At 39.0% G+C, this 20,891-nt stretch overlaps 3 protein-coding genes and 1 pseudogene across 5 annotated transcripts; 1 reads left to right on the top strand and 3 right to left on the bottom strand.

Moving 5' to 3' along the window:
* Positions 1-1,288: 1,288 nt before the first annotated feature.
* LOC103457648 (hydroperoxide isomerase ALOXE3-like) lies at positions 1,289-2,701 on the bottom strand (annotated as a pseudogene).
* Positions 2,702-3,890: 1,189 nt separating this feature from the next.
* On the top strand, positions 3,891-7,971 carry LOC103457522 (arachidonate 12-lipoxygenase, 12R-type-like). 3 transcript variants are annotated; one of them, XM_008397725.2, is made up of 15 exons: positions 3,891-3,997; positions 4,172-4,380; positions 4,522-4,726; positions 4,847-4,928; positions 5,006-5,128; positions 5,225-5,331; positions 5,448-5,620; positions 5,918-6,061; positions 6,206-6,409; positions 6,485-6,571; positions 6,631-6,797; positions 6,906-7,027; positions 7,089-7,189; positions 7,490-7,660; positions 7,739-7,971. In XM_008397725.2, the coding sequence occupies exons 2-15, from the start codon at positions 4,186-4,188 to the stop codon at positions 7,916-7,918; spliced, it is 2,061 nt and encodes a 686-aa protein (XP_008395947.1). In that variant the 5' UTR covers positions 3,891-3,997; positions 4,172-4,185; the 3' UTR covers positions 7,919-7,971. The 3 variants fall into 3 exon arrangements, with proteins under 3 accessions (XP_008395947.1, XP_008395949.1, XP_008395946.1); XM_008397727.2 differs by having other exon boundaries at positions 3,912-4,002; positions 4,172-4,332; XM_008397724.2 differs by having other exon boundaries at positions 3,912-4,002.
* A 3,083-nt stretch (positions 7,972-11,054) lies between these two features.
* On the bottom strand, positions 11,055-17,159 carry LOC103457524 (F-box only protein 30-like). The gene is made up of 3 exons (XM_008397731.2): positions 16,246-17,159; positions 11,904-13,965; positions 11,055-11,797 (listed from the first exon to the last, which is right to left on the bottom strand). Exons 2-3 carry the CDS (start codon positions 13,920-13,922, stop codon positions 11,603-11,605), a joined length of 2,214 nt encoding a protein of 737 aa, XP_008395953.1. The 5' UTR covers positions 13,923-13,965; positions 16,246-17,159; the 3' UTR covers positions 11,055-11,602.
* A 75-nt stretch (positions 17,160-17,234) lies between these two features.
* On the bottom strand, positions 17,235-20,891 carry LOC103457525 (F-box only protein 30-like). Its single transcript, XM_008397732.2, has 4 exons — positions 20,759-20,891; positions 19,474-19,642; positions 17,690-18,938; positions 17,235-17,526 (listed from the first exon to the last, which is right to left on the bottom strand). Exons 3-4 carry the CDS (start codon positions 18,926-18,928, stop codon positions 17,320-17,322), a joined length of 1,446 nt encoding a protein of 481 aa, XP_008395954.1. The 5' UTR covers positions 18,929-18,938; positions 19,474-19,642; positions 20,759-20,891; the 3' UTR covers positions 17,235-17,319.

Here is a 20,891-nt window from a genome sequence, read left to right as displayed (position 1 = left end):
AATGCCATGTGGGTGAAATTTTATGGATGATACTCTGATGTCCCATTCTCCTGAAGGCAGCACAGAGCTGCACCACCAGAAACCGACAGAAACACTGAAGAGAAAAAGAGCTATGATTAATGTAATTACAGTTCTATCCATGTTTTAATGTTGCAGAGCTCAGTCGTTTTGCAAATAGATCAAAGTTTAAACTGGCATTGCTGTACATCTTTTATCTGGTCATTTTGTGGAATATTTAACAACTAGAAAATGGCACAGAACAAGAATATTTTTCCACTGACTGGCTGCTGTTAGGCCTACAAATTTTAACTTGAATGTTCATTTCATTTTTTGTAGACACCTGTGAAAATAATTTCTATTCCAATGGCTTTGTTCTCTGGGAAATTATTTTTGATACAGAAACAAGCATAAAAATTAAAACATCTTCAATAGTGATAGTGATAATAAAATAGTGCAAAGTAGCCTACAAATTCTTTGGTGGGGGCGGTGAAGGACCTGGATAAAGACTAGGGGGGCGCTGGCCCAAAAACGGTTGAGAAACACTAGTTTAGATAAAGGAGACAACTGGTTTGATCTTGAAAAATTGCAGGGAGTTTCTAACTTCAAAGAGGGTCTGAGACATCTCCTGGTTGGATGAGCAAAGATATGCCTTATTTGAATAAATTAATACACCTTTACTATAAAACTTTGTACACAGGAGTAACAAATCAGATTTGCTCTTGCAATTCTCCAAAGACATCTTTGCTTTTCTTTCTCCATTTGTCTCAGGTAAATGAATGTTTCTGTTCTGCAGTTTCTGATGTAATTTCATACATCGTCCATTGGATTAAACCGAAAAGTCTACACGTTGTTTTATGTGGCTTCACTTCGGCCCGCCGGGAGAACCTGGGATCCGAGAAGATTGAGCCAGATATTTTCTTTAAACAACCTAAAATCTTCAAATCCAGAATATACCTTCCAATTACTGTAATTTTTCAAAATAAAAGCCAATTTTTGCACAAGCCTTTTGTTACATTTAGTTGTAATGTACAGGCTCATGTCATTCACCTCATCTACTTTGAGTAAACTTTTAGATTGCTTTTCACCCTTGCTAGGAATTTTACAGCCAATTCAATGTTTTGTCTGAAGTAAAACAGCTGTTTGACTGCAGTATGTCATTAACATACATAGCAAAGATGATCATTTTCAAAAATCACTGTAGAGACCCATGTCTTGGGTCTTCAGTCAAGACAGAACAATGCAAAGCCTTTCACACATTCCTTTATTTTTTTAATCATGAAAACAATCACTAAATGGTCACACTGTTTTCTACCACATCAGGGTTCAGATATGTGTAGGGCATTTCCAGTTTGGAATTTCTTGCTGCAATTTCTTCCTTTATGTAGGACATGTCAGCTTGCAAGGCCTTGATGATCTCCTTCGGGAGAGGCTCGTCAAAGTGCTCCTCTGGAAATTCACCCAGGACAACCTGCATGTGTCAGACAGTAGAGAGGCCGCTGCAGAAATGTGAAAACTTAACATTTTTTGTAATCCGTCCTGAGTTTCTTACCTCATCAGTGTACTTTTCTGAAAGAATCCTAGCAGCTGACATAATCTTGACCGAGTCTTCAACATCTGGAAGAGTCTCCAGAACTGTCTGCATGCTGGACTCCCCCTTTGTGGCTGGAGGAGGTTTGCACAGCAGGAGGGAGCCATTGGGTACCCAGGAGTTGTAGTCATACTAGAATGAGATAAAATGGTTAAGAAAATATAGGGTGTGTTGGAATCTAATTCAAATGTAAAAATCAGAAAGCGAAAGATTCCCCAGACATGAAGCATTTGCCAATTTTGATTAGAGCTTACAGTTAACTCTTCAAAAATGTTAACACATTTTAATAAAGATTTTCTACTGAAGACGCATGTTTATGTACAGGATGTGGACACTGTACCAATGCAGTTATTGCGCCACTGTGTAAGGTCAGCCTGTGGCATTTCACCAATTTGATTTACTTAATCGCATTTAAGCCACATCAAGTCCATTCAAATTGTATGTGCTAAAATGTACAATCCAGTGCAGAAAATGGCTAACATTTGCCCACCTGTCCATTGTTAACCGCAGCATGCTGTACTGACACTCTGAAGATCACCATGGTGATGAACTTTGCCACTTCCTCAATAGTATCGAAGCATGATGGGATACCTGTTGCAGAGTCATTGTCCATCATTCTGCAGCAGCAATTGAACTGAAAACAGATCATTACCTGAATGTTTGTTCTCCAAGAAGCCGTGTGTGAATATCTCATTGACCCATTCCTGCAGCTCAATGTCTTTAATCACATCACATTCAGAAGAGTAGTAGTACTCCACCATAGCTGTTGCAAAACTGGCAAAGGGGGAAAAATAGTATATATACACAAACGCATTCTGAAATGAGTGCATTTAACAATAAGCTGCCAAGTTTAATTACCCATTGAGGTAGTTCCACAGCTTCAACGCATCATCTCTTTAGTAAAAGTTTGGGATCGACTCCAGTCCTCTTTCATTGATGTTTTCAGGCAGACAGAGGGAGCTGTAGGTCATTTGAGACAAATCTCTTCTCATAAGCTTCATCAGGCCCTCCACTCCAAGTGAGCACTGTCTTTTTTTTTAAATCAATTGTTCTTAAATAAGTAAAATAAAACCCAAGAGTTTCGTGAAAGGCTTCACTAAGATTTTTAGTCATACCTCACTCAATGCTCCCCCAGGTGAAAGTAGTAGTTTGCGGACCAAGATGTTTATGTGGAGAGTACAATTGATGTGTGGAATCAGCACCTGTATAGACAAGATACAAATATAAAACAAAACAAATATAAAATTGAAGGTAAAGTAGCTTAAAGAAAATATTGCTTGCTCATCTTTATGTCAGCCGATACCTTATAAAGGGGATGAACAGTTGGGAGACAGCGAAGAGTAGCAATAGTGAAGACTTCTGCTAGATAGTGAGTGTGCAAGAGATGATAGAGCGTCTGGTGTTGAATCAGGTCTGAACTCTTAAAAAACAGCTTTGCCGGAAGCCAATCTGTTTCAAAGTCGCTTGGTAGAAAGATGGGGTTCTGCTCAGAGGGTTGTTGGGACAGCTGCATGGAATTGGGAAGGAGAGGAAAAAAAAAGTTTGAAAACATATCGCCAGTCAATTTGCTTAATGCCCCCAGTTAGTGTCATTTTGTCTCAAATGATCATTTTGTGTCATTTTCATATTCAGATGCTACATTACTAATGGAACATGAACATGACCCTCCTGTTGTCCTCGGGTCAAAATGACCGAAATTTGTATGTGTTTTCCCTATACACAGAAATTAAGGACAACAGGAGGGTTAAGTGTTTCTCCGTTCAGTAAATGACCTGTATGGCAATTGACAACAGTTTTCCTTCAGGGTTCTTGTAAAACAAGCACAAACCAGTTGCAACATACAGAGGATTTCTATCTTTCTGTCTGGTTGGTATGCCATTTATTATCTTCTGGTCACAAAGAAATATGCAATATATTTCTTTCTTTGTTGGGGGGAAACAAGTTGATTCAGTACATTCCTTTTCTCCATGTTATTACAACCTCAAACCTCATTCTATTGAGTGAATATAAAGTGAGGAAAATAGGTAGAACTAAGATTTTAAATATTGTTCTTTAAAGACAAATCTGAAGCACATCAGTATCGAGTCCCCTTTAGAAGTTCAGATCTAAAGCAGTGGTAAAATATACCAAAAGATATTTTGGTCATTTCATTGAGGCTTTTGGAGGTCTCATGTCATATTCACATTTTCTGAGCAAAGTGCTTTCACACTTCTCTCCCTTCAACCACTAATTGAACCTGCTGATAGTCACTAATTAACAGCACACCTGTTTCAGCTTTCATAATTGGCATTTTCTTCTTATTATTGGACATCACCTCCACCTGCTTCCATTCAGCGATCTGGCTTCTTTCACCCCTGACAGTTTGCTGTAGCTGTCTGCTAACTTTGTCAGTTGGTTATCCTGTCACTGGTAAGGTAAATGAAACTCAATTTAACTGTTGACAACTTGAAATGAACTTTTTGTGTGCTGTAGATTAAGGATGCAGCTGTAACTTTATGTGCCATAATGACTGCTTGGCCATTTAGTAACTTATTTTCTTTGGTTTTCTCCATTTGAAATGTCTTGATTTTTCTCCTGCCACAGTGTGTATTCAGGCTATGGCTGAATACAAGGTCAAGGTGACAACGGGTACCATGAAGCATTCAGGCACAATAGATCACATCTACGTCATCTTGATTGGGACAGAAGGACAGAGTGAGCGCACAGAGTTGAACAGTTTGGGGATGGACTTTATAACTGGAAAGGCAAGCTGCTGTGTATTTAAACATTTAAAAAAAAAAAAAAAACATAAGGTAGGCACGAAATGTAAAACAATGCATTTAGTCTCGAATATTTTATCATAAACATGGATACACTTGCTAAACATTCATCACTCTGATGTGGATATGTAGGGCGGCACGTTGACTTTTATATTTTTGTGTGATAACTTTCAGACTGGTGCATACAAAGTCAAAACTAGCTCATCTCTGGGGAAACTTCTGCTTGTCAAGGTTGAGAAGGATCCCTTTCTAATCTTCCCAGAAGACGAGTGGTTCTGCTGCAAAGTAGAAGTGAAGACTCCGGAGGATGAAGAAATTCTTTTCCCTTGTTATAGATGGCTTTCCAGGGGGGAATTTGTGGAGCTCAGAGCAGGAAAAGGTCTGAGTTTTAAAATGCAATAATCTGCACATGACTGATGCTGACACTCTGCAGGTTTTGCAAGGCTGATTATTGGGTATATTCATCTTCACTATGGGATGTGTGTGTTGTGTGTCTAAGGAGTAAAGTTTTTGGAAGAGGACCATCCTATGCTGCTTAACCACAGAAAAACAGAACTGAGGTTTAAAAAGGGTACTTACCAGTAAGTTTCCAGTCAAGTTTCTCTAGAGTTGCAGCATCTGAGCAAATATTCAACATTTTATTTATTTTTTTTAATAGATGGAAGATCATTAATGATGGGTTGCCGCACATTACTCATTTCAAAGATGTATTTGAGCTTTTTGCAGAAGTTCGTTTCCCCTTGTCCAAAACGGAAGAATTGGAGCACACACAAAGAATGATGTGAGTCGATTATTCCAGGTTACCCCTTATTTGTGCTCCTAATACCTAGAAGTTGGTATGTGTTCACTGATTTCTGCTTTGTACTCTATTCTCCAGAACTCTTGAACTGGCAATGAAGGGACTGGTTGAACCTGGTAAAAAATGGAAACGAATTGAACACATGAAAAATGTCTTCCAGTTCAAAAAGACGACGATGTCAGGAGGTTGAAGGCTTCTTACTAGTTTAAATATTTACATCCCAATTTTTTTTACTTTATCCAGAAGTGTGTTTTTGTAAATCAGAATTATGCTGTTTGGTTTCCAACTTTTATTATTCCAGAGTACGTGTTGGAGCACTGGAAGGAAGATGACTTTTTTGGATCCCAGTTTTTGAATGGAACAAACCCAAATGTGATCAAGCGCTGCTCCAAACTTCCCCCAAACTTTCCAGTGACTGATGAGATGGTGAAACCTTTTCTGGAAACTGGAACCACTCTGGAAAAGGAAATGGAGGTGAGCATATGTCTGGGATTTTGTGTGACAAACATGAAATGATACTCAATAGGGTGTTGAAGGATTATATTTTTTAGGCGCTCAACTAGGAACGTACTTTTATTTGTCCAACTTTAGATCTAAACTTCTAAAGGGGACTCGATACTGATGCGCTTCAGTTTTGTCTTTAAAGAACAATATTTAAAATCTCAGTTCTCCATTTTCCTCAATTCATATTCACTCAATAGAATATTTGAGGTTGTAATGACATGGAGAAAAGGAATGTACTGAAACCAACTCGTTCTCCATCCCACACAGGAAGGCAATATATTTCTATGTGACCAGAAGATAATGGATGGCATACCAACCAGACAGAAAGATGGAAATCCTCTGTATGTTGCAGCTGGTTTGTGCTTGTTTTACAAGAACCCTGAAGGAAAACTGTTGCCAATTGCCATACAGGTAATTTACTGAAAGGAGAAAAGCTTAGACATGTTCATGAGTCACTTGTCATGTGAATATGATGTGACAGTAATTTAGGGCATTAGGCAAATTGAGTTGCTTTTGAATGTGAATATTTTTTGTCTCCATCTCAATTCCATGCAGCTGTACCAACAACCCTCTGAGCAGAACCCCATCTTTCTACCAAGTGACCTTGAAACAGATTGGCTTCTGGCAAAGCTGTTTTTTAAGAGTTCAGACCTGATTCAACACCAGACGCTCTATCATCTCTTGCACACTCACTATCTAGCAGAAGTCTTCACTATTGCTACTTTTCGCTGTCTCCCAACCATTCATCCCCTCTATAAGGTATCGGCTGACATTATAAAGATGAGCAAACAATATGCTCTTTAAGCTACTTGACCTTCAATCTTGTCTATACAGCTGCTGATCCCGCACTTTCGTTACACTCTCCACATAAACATCTTGGTCCGCAAACTACTGCTTTCACCTGGAGGAGCATTGAGTGAGGTATGACTGTAAAAATCTTAGTGAAGCCATGAAGAAACTGTATTTTTTTATTTTAACAGAGCTCACTTGGAGTGGAGGGGCTGATGGAGCTTATGAGAAGAGATTTGTCTCAAATGACCTACAGCTCCCTCTGTCTGCCTGAAAACATCAATGAGAGGGGACTGGAGTCAATCCCAAACTTTTACTACAGAGATGATGCGTTGAAGCTGTGGAACTACCTCAATGGGTAATTTAACTTGGCCACTTATATGCACTCATTTCAGAATGTGTGTGTGTGTGTGTGTGTGTGTGTATATATATACTTTTTTTTTTTTTTCTTTTTCCCCTTTGCCAGTTTTGTAACAGCTATGGTGGAGTACTACTACTCTTCTGAATGTGATGTGATTAAAGACATTGAGCTGCAGGAATGGGTCAATGAGATATTCACACATGGCTTCTTGGAGAACAAACATTCAGGTAAAGATCTGTTTTCAGTTCAATTGCTGCTGCAGAATAATGGAAAATGACTCTGCAACAGGTATCCCATCATGCTTCAATACCATTGAGGAAGTGGCAAAGTTCATCACCATGGTGATCTTCAGAGTGTCGGTACAGCATGCTGCGGTTAACAACGGACAGGTGGGCAAATGTTAGCCATTTTCTGCACTGGACTGTACATTTTAGCACATACAATTTGAATGGACTTGATGTGGCTTAAATGCGATTAAGTAAATCAAATTGGTGAAATGCCACAGGCTGACCTTGCATAATGGACCAATAACCGCATTCGTACCTTGTCCACATCCTGTACATAAACTTGAAGAGTTGACTGTAAGCTCTAATCAAAATTGGCAAATGCTTCATGTCTGGGGAATCTTTCGCTTTCTGATTTTGACATTGGATTCAACACACCCTATATTATCCATTTTCTCTTTCTAGTATGACTACAACTCTTGGGTACCCAATGGCTCCCTCCTGCTGTGCAAACCTCCTCCAGCCACAAAGGGGGAGTCCAGCATGCAGACAGTTCTGGAGACTCTCCCAGATGTTGAAGACTCGGTCAAGATTATGTCAGCTGCTAGGATTCTTTCAGAAAAGTACACAGATGTGGTAAGACACTCGGGACGGATTATGTAAGCTCAGTTTTCACATTTCTAAAGCGGCCTCTCTACTGTCTGACACATGCAGGTTCTCCTGGGTGAATTTCCAGAGCAGTACTTTGACGAGACAATACCGAAGGAGATCATTGAGGTCTTGCAAGCCGACTTGTCCTACATGAAGGAAGAAATTGCAGCAAGAAATTCTCAACTGGAAATACCCTACACATATCTGAACCCTGATGTGGTAGAAAACAGTGTGACCATTTAGGGATTGTGTTCATCACGCATTTAAAAAAAAAAATAAAGGCATGTATAAAAGGCTTTGTGGTGTTCAGTCTTGAATGTACAATTCGCAAGACACGGGTCTCTACAATGCTCAAACTATCAACTTCGCTGTGTGCAGTATGTTAATGACATTTTAGGGTGTCAAACAAAACATTGACTTGGTTGTTAAATTTCTAGCAAGGGTGAAAACCATCCAAGTCTACTCAAAGTTAAGGTGAATGACTTGAGTCATTTAATAGTTTGTAGATTTAAATGTGCCAGAGCCTGTTTAAAACAAAAAAAAACCTGCGCTTTTTGGAAAAATTGCATTAATTAAAAGGTTCATTCAGGATTTGAGTGCACACAAATTGACTTGTGAATCTTGACACTTGTCTCCCGAATGCTTTAGTAGTCTTGAGACTTCACCATACCTTGCACAGATTCAAGATGCCCAGTGCCAGATTTTTGGTTACCATTGGTACCCCAGGAAGGTTGGTTGCATTGCCATGTACCTTTTTGAATATGTGCAGCAAGCTGAAGATGCTCTAATAGCCTTTAACATGCTTGTCTGTAATTCTTTCTAATCTACAGGGACAACTCTCTTTGCTTCATGTGGTCATGTTCTGTAAGGTACAATGTCTACACTGCAGTGACCAAGTCACTGTGTCAGGAACCTTTAATTTGGTCATTTTGAGTCATTTTTATTATATATAATTTGCAACTATACATAAAATTCAAATAGACAATTTGTTTTAAAATCTATTTATCTCAAATAGAATATGTGCAGCTGAACACAAAGTATAAACATTTTTAAATTGGACCTTTATTGCGCAGTTCTGTTAAAGTTGATAAAAGTTTTCAAAAAATGAAATGAGTACATATGAAGTTATCACAAGTAAACTCGGGAAGGTCTGGTGCATTTATTTTTCTGCTTTAATTTCTTAGTATGTTAGTTTCAGTCCTCTGTAAATATGGGCCAGATATTCTAAACACAAAATTTATTTGGGACAGTTACTGTATTTGGTCTGTTTTAACAAACCACATGAAAAAAAATCAAAATCATTGCAAATAAAGTGGAGTGGTTTTGAATTTGGATGTGATGGTGAAATATGTCAGGCCAAGTGGGTTAAATCTACAGCCAATTTCACATCTCAATATTGATAACGTGTGAATCAAGCTGGTCAGAATTACTTAACAAAATAATGAGCTCATTTTATGTCCTACTCGGTTAACTATCCCAGTTATATTCAGGGTCAGTGAGATTGTACAATTTTTATTTTTACAGAAATTTTTGAAAGATGGCCAAAAAAAACGGGACTTTTTTTTTTTGTTTTTCCAGCAAAGCTTTACTACTTCGAAATGGGTTCTGTGCGACATGCGACAGCCACGCCGGTCAGTGCATTAAGTCAAAAACAGTTGACTTAATGCACTGACTGCAGTAAACAATATATTGTCAATATAATTTCCCAACGTAGATGTCTTCAAATACACCAACCATCCTTAGATGATACTAGACCGGCTCATCATCATGATGGGACAGAGAGACTCTGTTCCCCGAGTTCAGGTCCAGAATCTGCTTTCTGTTCCGGAGCCCCGCTCACTATCCACCGGCTTCCTGAGCTAATAACACGGTGCACATTATTTGTGGAGGCATTTGAAGGACCGGATTTATGGTAAATCATCACCAATTTAACCCAGAGTAAACATGCTAACACGAAGTTAGCTAAAGTCAACTATCTTACAGCAAAAGAAAAAGGCCACCTACCATCTTTGTGAAGCTTCAAATGCCGGACAAAGTTGGACGTCGTGGCATCTCCATCCGATATTCTCTTATTGCATGTTTTACAAGTTGCAGTCCGTTTTTTATTCGAAAGTTCATAACCTACGTAGCCAAAAGAAATTACTTGCGGAAGCATATTCGAGCGGTTATTTCGTCTTTCGTTCCCTGAGCTCTGCAGCGTCGCCGCGTTTTTTTAAATGTCCAAATCCTGTTAATTTGATTGGTTGTTGCTGCAGCTACGCACACATACATACATTAAGGAGAGAGGAGAAACAGAGGGACGGTCTGCGCATATTGATACGGAATGAGTGAAATTAAGTAATGACGCCACTTTATAAATAATGTGTTTGAAATTTTAAGACTTTGAGTAAAAAATATCAAGTCTTTTCAAGTAAACTGCTTCAAGTCAAGTCCCAAGTCAATGGCATGAAAGTCAAAGTCAAGTGAAGTCAAAGTCAAGTCCGAGTCTTTGAGCATTTTTTCAAGTCAAGTCTTAAGTCGTGATTTTAACGACTCGAGTCTGACTCGTCCCCACCTCTGGCAGTGACTGCTTGTCACCCTTTCAATGGGCAGACTGATTACAAGGTTAACACCCATGCCAATTAGAAGGTGAAACATTTCAATACTTTCATTAGCTTGCAGTTCATATATTGTTTGTTTCTAAGAAAGCTCTGTAAAGGTAGGAGTGGGATAATTGAATGGCCAGAAATACAAAATCAAGGTTAACGACACAAGTCTAAAAGTCAAGAACAATGAGTTCTTGAATAAACAGCACTCTGGGCGTAATCTTTATAAATATAAATGCAACCTTTATTTTTCTTTGAAAATGTAAAAACTCAATAGCAAATGTGATGAATATTTCAGTTCATGTTTGACACATCTATTTATTCAAGCTTCACATGAATCAATTCTATGTTGGCACCAAAACCCAGAAAAAAACTTTAAAAATGTTATTTTGCTTGTGATCTATATCCATTTAAAAGCCTGAATGTAGGTCTAAGTAATAGATGAAGTCAGATTTTATAATGGCTGAATTCCAGTCACCCATTCACGTTTTGCCTTTATGGGCAGAAATCACACAAAGTGAAATTTGTAACAGTTGTCACTTTTAACCTATTCCCATCCTCTCACCATTGATGGGGTTTGGCAGGTTTATTTTGCCCTTGAAACTGTTGCACAATGAAACAGTTTGAGTAAGTATATATTGCAATATGTTATTGTAATAGTATTCAGCTAAGTACGGGTAGTAACTTCAGTTTAAATTTGGATTCGTTTTCCTGGATTTAGCAATTTTTGCTTTCTATCCAAACATCTTGCATAAATATTGAAATGAACTATTAAAAGACACCTTAGAGAAAAATAAAAAGTCAGTAAACACTTTATTAAACTGCAGCAATCAGGTACATTAGTCATTTTGTGATATCAAACTGTGATCCAAACTTCAGATAAACCTAAACATAACATGCACACTGAACTTGACCATTAGTAGCGATCAGAAGCTCTTCAGACAAGGTTCACTGTTCAGTTTGGAAGGAATTGAAATATAAAGTGCTGGCATGGTTTATAATATTCAGAAAAAAATGGAGTTTTAACATGTAGTGTTTTCCATAGATACAAGTAAAAGACAGACTAATAATCTTCAGGAGAATATAAATCTGTTGTGCACAATTACCTTTGTCAAAATATGTTTTCTTAGCAGAATAAATGTGCACTTTCAGCACAAATCCATGCAAAGCAATTGTGAATGCTCACTTTCTCATTCCACATACAAAACCATTAACAGACATGAAGTCTTTTATTCCCCCATTAAGGCTTCTTTATAATAAAAACTAATCAGAATCTATTTTACTTCATTAGCCACATTCTCATAAAGCTACAGTGAATCTCATGCAGATCGGTCTTGTTTGGTCAAGTGTTGACGTGACGCAGGACGCGGCGGAGTGACAGTCCATCTCGTGCGGTACACATGGCAGGAAGAGGTATCGGTTCTGTCTTCTGCTCTACTACGTTGAAAGGACACTTCTTAAGGTGAACCGACATGCTGGGTACCTCGGTGAAACCCCACGAGGATACGGGAGTGAAAGCAGTGCTGAATCGCCACACCTGTAACAGTAAAATATATTTGAATGATCATAAAAGGATTTAGTTTTTTTTGTTTCGCAAAAGTATTCACACTCATTGAACACTGATATATCAGTTCTGAACTCACCTTATTTTTGACCTGCCACGACACATTACGGAGCCCATTAGGACAATCTGTTCGCTCCCACTGCAGCTCTACAATGCCCCTGGTCTGGAGGAGACTGGCACACACTTCCCTCATAGTCCTTGACACCAGGGACAGCTGGCACAGGCTAAAACTATCCAGGAATCCAGCTATGTGCCACAGTATCTCAATGGGGAGCCCACTAAATCGGTCTGACTGGGAATCTGTTGGAGGTTGCAGTCTGGTGCAGGGCTGAACCCCAAATGCCTTAAGATGCCTATCGTGAACCACCTTTGCTCCTCGGGTAGATGGGTAAAATCTCCGCTGGGAAAATGTGCAGCCATAATATGCAAGGGGGCAGCGTTGTTCTATCCAGCCACTGAGCCAAGCGTGAATCTCCCCGTGGATGTTTCTGAAATGTGACGAAAACTGGTCCCGCCTGAATGACTGACCACATAAGAAAGGAAAGGTGTGCTGGTGTTGGGGGTTAGGTGGGAGGTAACGATTATACGGGACCGCCTCCGAATCCAGAGCTTCGAGGACCTGGCCGAGGCGAAGGGTGCGAAGAGGGCTGGGGTAGGCGAGCTGTGGTGCTGCATGGTCACAGGCTGAAACAGAGGCCATGTCACCCACTCTTGTATTAGTCACCAAGACTGCCGCAGGAAATGTGAAAGTCTGCGTGCCGAGGTCAACACGGTAACCATCAATGTAGACCGTATCAGAGATCCTTCTACACTCCCTGGACTCTTCCAAACAGAAGAGTAGAGCTGGTGGGATTGCATCAATCTCCCCAAGACCCATAGGATCATCATCATGCTCCAAGTCTGAAGTATCAACTGCTTTGTCTTCCGTTTCTACCCGCAGTCTATATGGTGACTTGTCTGCTTTAGCACCTAATTGTCCATTAGTTAGAGGATATTGAACATGGCCCTTATAGAAGAGGTTCAGGGGCAACATCCTCTCAGGTCCAAGACATCCTGGAAGAACTAGCCCTTTATTGTCCAGAACTACATGGTCAGCCCGCTGTGCCACACCCTGGCTCACATGCACTGGGGATATCATTTGTGGGGTCGCAGGTTCTTGTGAAGTATCAGCATTTGTTGCCTCCACTGATGGTCCATTGGCTGTGGTTTTGTTCTGCATACTGATTCCTTCAAAAGCTCGATTTTCATCTAAGCGGCTCAGACTAGAACTGTTCCCATTTATGTTACTTTTGTGCAAACCATCAGCATGTTGTGGGGCTATGCCTTCCAGTCCATTCTGAATGCCTCTATTACTGTCTAAACTGCTTTGTAGCAAGACATCTCCTACATTCTCACCTCCTGAACTACTTTCACCACAACTGGCATTGCTAACAAAGTCTAGAGCAGCAGCTAAGCTTCTTGCAGTCTCAACTGTGGCCTCATACAACTTACTGAGGTGTTCCTCTTTCAAACCGTTAATCCCACTGAGAATTTTCTCCTTTGTTGAAGCTTTGGGGGCTGACTGGGATTGAGGCGAGGAGGACAATTGAGAGGTTGAGATTTCAGGAGCAGACAACTGTGAAGCTAAATGTTTCGCTTTAATCTTCTTTCTAGTGGCAGGATCTTCTTGTGGAGATGGAGTCTTGGCAATCATCTTCATCGAATCAAGGAGTGTTTGTTGGTCCTGAAGTGCAAGCGCCATGTCCAGCTGCTCCATCTCTTCCAACAGACTAATTAGGCTCTCATAAGAGGTGTAGTTCAAGCAGCTAACAGGCCACCTGTTCCACTCCATTGTGCAGGAGACAGCTCCAGCTGGACAGACATCCAGGTGTGCAGACATCTGGTTACGGATCAGCATGGCTGGGCAGCCATAGCCGCTATTAAGGCATGGGATCCTCGTAAGTGAGCACAAAAGTTGGTGCTCATCAACTTTGCAGGAGTGAAACACAGCCCCACACACCAATGGACATGCGATTAGATCACAAGAAACTCCTGGTTCAGGTTTGACCATGCATCTTTGGTTAACACAGGAGATACAGTGAACATGGTGGTGCTCCATTTTAAGAGCCACTTAGGGGGTGGAGTGGTTTATATGGGCGCCTCTGTAGGAGAATATCATGAGAGATGAGAGTCAGGGACAAATTATTTAAATTATGTATTTACATTATGTCAATGTGTTTTAAAGACAAAAATGCAAAAAAAAAATTGGGAATGATAAACACTATTCAGCTGCTTTACAAAATAGTGTACTGAATCTATATAAATATCAACATACAATGCAGTGTGTAATGATTATTTATATAGTTATAGATTCATTACACACTCCTATACATCTATTAATCATATATAAATCTGTATAATTTTGATGATTATATAGTAGCTTACTGTAAATGAAAACCCAAAATATAACATCTCTGAAAGCTAGAGTGTTTCAAATTACAAAAGAAAGCATATCTTCATAAAATGGTTTACTCAATACATTTTGGGTTGGTAGATGTCATTTACATGCTCCACAAGGAGAGTATCCCTCAATAGGTCATTGCTAACAAAGTTGGTTGTTTGCAGAATGCTGCATCTAAGCCTATTCACAGAAAGTGCAATGGAGGGAAAAAGTGTAGTAAGAAAAGGCCTACCAGCTATAGGCCTCTATATTAAGCTGCTTTGATGCAACAATTCATGCAAAAGGAAGCCCAATCAAGTATTGAGTGTATTCAAGTAAACTCTTTTTTTCAAAAGGTTGACAATTTGGTTTATTTAATTTTTTTTTCTCTTCTGTAATATTCTAAGTGACTGAGAAACCAAAGTTTGGATTTTCATGCAAGTCAATCATAAAAATGGCTAGAAATAAAGGGTTAAAATATGAAATTCTACCTGTAATGAATATATGAGTTTCAATTGTTGAAATGAGGAATCAAAAACATGATATTTCTAATATTTATATTGTTTTAGATGTACTGGTTAAGTGATTTGTTTCAGACTTGAAAGACTGCTATCACAACAGCAACCAGCAGATGTCACTGCTACTGACTCAACTCATTCATGCCTCATTGTTTCAAATTACTGTCGCAAGAGATCAATAATGTTTAGGTTTCTATGCAAGGGGATTTTTGGTGAGAATGTTTGTAGGTGATTTTGTTAAGAGCCCTTTGAAAGTGAACACTAGCATTTATTTTATGTGCAAGATTGAAAACAAAAATAAGCAACAAAAATTAAGAAAGAAGAATGCCTCAGGCTCTACAACAAAAGGGGGTTTAAATCCCTTTTCAAGAGTTTTAGTCAGTTTACATGAAATTACATTTTTATCATGCTTGTTCAACCCAAGCTAAGACAAGCAACCAATTGCATGTGTAAAACAAAATATAAATTTAGCTAAAAGTAGACAAAGCTTCAAAAAGACCTAAATTAAAGAAGTCCCTTGAAATTTAAAGGCTGTGCTGTGCAGTTAATCAAAATTGCATTTTAATTTTGAATCCAATCAAAAAACTATGCTACTGACCAAAATACAAACAGTACTAAATAAGCACGATAAAGGAAATTCCTGACTCAAAGAGTCATAGCATTGCAATTTCTATTTTGGTCAAAATAAACTGAGATTGGATTGCTTCATATTGGAGCCTTTCAATCTGCAAGCTGTCCTAAAACTGCAGTTTGATCATAGATCTGCAGTTGTACATTGCTTTACTTTAAAGCTGCAAATTAATTCTCTACAAATCGTAAAATTGCAACAACTAAAAACTTTTAAGTAGCAAAGTTAGTAAGGGCTTGAAAAACAACTTGCGATCACAGAGTGATGTTATAAATGCATTAATTTTCATTAAAACATATGGAAACCAGAAGATGGGAAAAATGTTAAATGTAAAGCCGTAACTACTCAGCTATCTAGAGAAAATTAAAAGGTTGTCCATTTCTTCAGGACATTCCAATGTATTTCCATACGTTTAAATAAATCGTTTATAAATTAAGTATTCAGATAGTTATCAAAAATCGTACTTTATCTTATCTTAGGATGGCTATCGAGTAAATAAAGCATTTTAAAAGCGAATTTACTCATAACAACTGAGACAATAACAGATTGGAGCTACTTCATGTCAACAGGAAAAGTTCAGTTGCAACCAACAGCTCTGTAGCAAAGTTTACAGCAACATTTAGTTTCGGCAATCTACATATTTTTATCCATCAACCTAATACAAACTCTGATATTGTCGTCTGTCATTTTTCTACGATATCGACTTATAAAGATAACAATAGAAAGCTAGCGAAAGCTCGGAGTGAGTGTTGCTAATGTTGGCTAAAAACAGCTAGCTCGGACGGAAGTTGAGCAGTTGACAACAAAAACAACTTTTGGTAAAATAATGTGTTAAGAGGTTCCAGGTGTTTCTCACCTGTGTGTCGTATTGACAGGAAAAGGCGTGTTATGACGTCTTTGATAGTTTCTACATTAATGCGTCTAAACGTGTCTATTAACTGTAGTTGCCGCTGGGAAGAAACTGCTAAAGATAGCTAGCCACTCTCAGTCAGTCATCGTCTCGACCGGTTTTTTTTCACCCCTCTTCAAAACTTTATTTAACAAAATGTGAAGTTTATGCCGTTGCAATATAATCGAGTGGGAGAAAAAGGAAAACACATTTCAATACTGCTGAAAGAATCATTACTGTAGTTTATACAGGTGAATTGCTTTAGTCTTTGATTTTCTATCAGACGAATAGAAAATTAATGAATAGAAAATTAGAGTTAAACAAATTTGAATCAAATGCTATCCCAAATTTTTTCAATGTGAGTTGGCAAAAGTTCATTCATGCTTTAAGTCATCATTTAGTCAGTGGGCTTTATGAAAAGAAATGAAAGAGGTTCACCTGAACGTCAGTCTGAGTACTATCAGCTTAAATCAAAATTATTATTCTGAAATTGATGCATTAAGGGTGGGACGTAGATTAAAAAAACGCATGCAAAATGGTTCCCTGAGGAACACCAGAAAAAGCAGACTCCAGAGAAACTCAGATCTGATAGATGAGACCTGAACCTCTGTAAATAAAGCCACAATTACTTGAAGAATTGTGGCTTCTAGTCCACTGAATTAGGGCCAATTAAAAGATTAAGTAATTATCTTTAAACCCAGACTGTCCTTTCAAAAATATGGGCACTCAAAAAAAGTGTAGTTACATATCAAGGCCATGACCATTACATGAAAAATCCATGAGAAATTAGTGTGGGGTTGGAAGGGCTTCCCAGGCTGCCATTCATGCAAAACCTAACATAATATTTGTAGCACAAATGCAAGATGTCTACTCCTCTCTTCTGACTCAAAATTGCAAACTTGACTAGTACATCATTTTAACGTAAAGGTTTCTGAATAATAAGAGTTCCATTTTGATTTAGTGCAAGAAAGGACATTTTTATTAGCAACATTCCCATAATTCCACAGTGAATCTCATAAAGATCAGCTTTGCTGATCGAGATCAAGCAATGAGGCTACGCAGGGTTTGATAACAGTGCAGGATTGAGAGTCTGTCCTGTTCGGTGCACATGGCGGTAAGGGGTACGGGTTCAGTCCTCAGCTCAGCTCTATTGAAAAAAGGACACTTCTTCATGTGATCCGACATGCTGGGAACATCAACAAAATGCCACGAGTACACAGGACTGAAGGCAGGGCTGAATTTCCACACCTGCAACAGTAAAAAAATAAGTGAGTTTACCAATACATAAAAATAAAAAAAGAAATTTGCATCTGTTAAGGGTACATTCACAATTACTTCCATGGTGCATGTTACATAACAGTGATTGTTTAAAACACACAGATACACAAGTTTTTGTTTTTTTTTTACTCACTTTACTTTTGACCCGCCATCTCAAACTGTGAGGATGACCAGGAAAATGTCCTCGCTCCCACTGCAGCTCTACTATCCCCCTTGAAGGGAGGAGACTGGCACACACTTGCCTCATAGTCCTCGACACCAAGGACAGCTGGCAGAGGCTAAAACTGTCCAGGAATCTAGCTATGTGCCACAGTATCTCAATGGGGAGCCCACTAAACTGGTCTGACTGGGAGTCCTTTGCAGGTTCCACATTGATAGAAGGCAGGATTACAAACGACTTAAGGTGCTTATGGTAAACCACCCTGGCCCTGTGGGTGGATGGCCACAACCTCTGTTGGGAAAATCTACAACCATACAATGCCAGAGGACAGTGGGACTCTATGCGGTCACGAAAGTTGGGGTGAAAGTCACAGTGGATATTTAGATAATGGGAAGGATATTGGTCGCGGCGAAATGACTGACCACAAATAGGGGGATAACTGTGTGATATTATTTGAAGGGTCACAGGTTCTTTTGAAATATCATTGGCTTCTGTTTCCATCAATGATCCATTGGTTACATTTTTACTTAATCCACCAATATTTTCAGGACCACCACTTTCATCCAAACAGCTCAGACTAGAACAGTTCTCCTCCTTTATATCTTTTTTGTTGAAACCTTTGATTCCACTAACAACGTCCTCTGTTCCTTTTGGAGCAGACTGCAATTGAAGTGAGGAAGACACGGTTGATGCCTCAGTAGCAGAGAATGCTAAAGCTAACAGTATCGCTTCTTCAATAACAGAATCTTTGTAAGTTAAGTTTTCCATCCCCATCTCCTCTATGGTCTCAAGGAGTGCCTGGTGGTCCTCCAAAGCAAGCGCAAGGTCTTTATGGTTCCTTATCTCATCCAAGATACTTCCTAATGTCCTACCAGGTTTCAAATCCAAGATTTCTGTTGGGTGCAAGTTCCATCTCTCTGGGCAGGAGACGACCCCAGCCGGACAAACGTCCATGTGTGCAGGGATTTTGTTACGGATCATAATTGCTGGGCAGCCATAGTTGCTATTAAGGCATGGAACCTTCATGAGTGGGCACAAAAGTTGGTGCTCATCACCTTTGCAGGAATGAAACATAGCCCCACACATCAAAGGACATGTGATAATCTCACAAGAAACTCCTGGTTCAGACCGTGCCATGCATCTCTGGTTAACACAGGAGATACAGTGAACATGGTTCTCCATCTTCAGAATTAAGGGGGTGGAATGGTTCATCTGGGTGTCTCTGTGAAAATAAATGAAATGTTTCATATGATTAAGAGATGTGAGACATGTAAAGACACACAAAGATGTAAAAGCATTGAAGATAATTACAGAATCAATTCTTAGGCAACAAATGCAAAACAAGTAAAATGTTAATTTTTAACTACAACCACCAGATATTACATGGCTAATGGTGTTTGCTGTGTCACAGCTTAACTCACTCTGTTGCAGTGTTACATCCCTCCCCATTTGAGGAGGGGAGAATAACCTGACAACCACAATAAATTGACAGAGTCTCTGTAAATGTATAAATATAGGGTTTATTTTCTTAAGAAAAAACCTAAAAGGTTTGCACAAAATGTGGATGGGAAAGGGGCAGTTAGCTTGAGCCAAATAACAGAAATACATAAAACAAAACAGGGTTTATCAGCTACTCTAAGTGAAAATCTGGTCTAACAAAAGGGATTACCAAAGTGTTATATGGGTGGCACCTTATCTAGGGTGTTTAACAGAAAGAAACCTACGTGATGTAAATGTATAGGCTACCCCAAGCTTACCTATTCCACTAACTCCCACCAGAAACCTTTTCCCACAGACAGAGCCAAGCAGCAAGACATGTGTCAAGTGGCCAGCCCTACAGGTGAGCTGCTTGCTTGAGTCTTGACTGGTTCCTCTCCAACCCACAAGCCAATCACGGGCAAATTGGCACCAGCTTCCACTTTGAACCTGTGGAGAGACAAAAAGAGGGGGAAGGGGAGATAAACAAAAATAGTCTGGCAGACATGTAGCACACAGGAAGAGTGGGATGACACATTTTCCACACTTCAACTACATCACAGGCGCACCAACAGCGATGTGCGGTAGGGGATGTAGGTGAGGTAATTGTGATGAATAAACACAAGACCATGAGGAGTATAATACATGCTAACAATGGTCAAAGAAAATCAATTCGTCCAATTTAATCTTCTATAAATTGTGATCTTATTAAATATTAGATTTTTCTTGCCATTATATTGTTATAAGCTTTAATTAGTTATGGTCAAAATAAAAAAAATAGCTTCTATATTGGATTTTGCATTTGTACATCCGACTATGGTGGAATCTGTCAATGCGCACCAACATGTCTTAAGTTTCAGAGCTTTAATTTATACAGTTGGGCTCTAAGTATAGGTATATTTAGGTTTATGGTAATCTTTTTATATCTTACTAACATGTTTAAACTGAAAGTAGTATTACCCCTTTTGGAGTGGCCACAACACTTTTACCTCTTGAATCTGACAGAGACCATGTAGGGAGCTAAAGAATGGAGTGATAGCAAGGAAGCCATCCAACCTCAAACTTGGAGCACATCAACAAAGATACCAATGGAAACATACAGTGTTTAGCATACAAAGTAAACTGATAAATCACAAAATTGTGATCAATGGTCAGTGACATTTCAGAAGTCAAAAACACTTAGTAATACATGAAAGTTTTACCAGATTTTTCAGTTTGCATACATCAATTATTTTGAAGTTTAAATGTACATAACTAGCTCCAACTATTCTTAGAAGCACTATTCTGCAAGTGTGCAGAATCATATAAATGGAGAAATTAAGATTACCTGGCTGCATGTTAACAAAAAAATTAAACTGCAACCATCACCTCTTCAGTAACCTTTTCAGCAATGAAATACTTTTGATATAGATATGTGTGCAACAACATGTTCTTTTTTTGTTCAAGAAATTGATACCACTAAGCTATGCTAATGTGGGCTAAAAACAACTAGCTCGGGCGGAAGCTAAGCATTAAAAAAGAAAGGCAGTTTTTGCAAAATATGTAAGCACTGCTGGTTTTCCTTACCTCAAGTCATGTTCACTGGAAAATGCATTATATGACTTGTTTGTGTCTACATATATGGGGTTAGCCCGTGTGTTAGCATAGTTGCCTCTGGAAACATGACTAGCTAGCCTAGCCATAATTGCCCCACCCCCCC

This window comes from Poecilia reticulata, linkage group LG21 (genome assembly GCF_000633615.1).
Source record: "Poecilia reticulata strain Guanapo linkage group LG21, Guppy_female_1.0+MT, whole genome shotgun sequence".
Classification (NCBI taxonomy): domain Eukaryota; kingdom Metazoa; phylum Chordata; class Actinopteri; order Cyprinodontiformes; family Poeciliidae; genus Poecilia; species Poecilia reticulata.
Note: the sequence above shows the minus strand (reverse complement) of the source record. Positions and strands in the feature narration are given on the sequence as shown.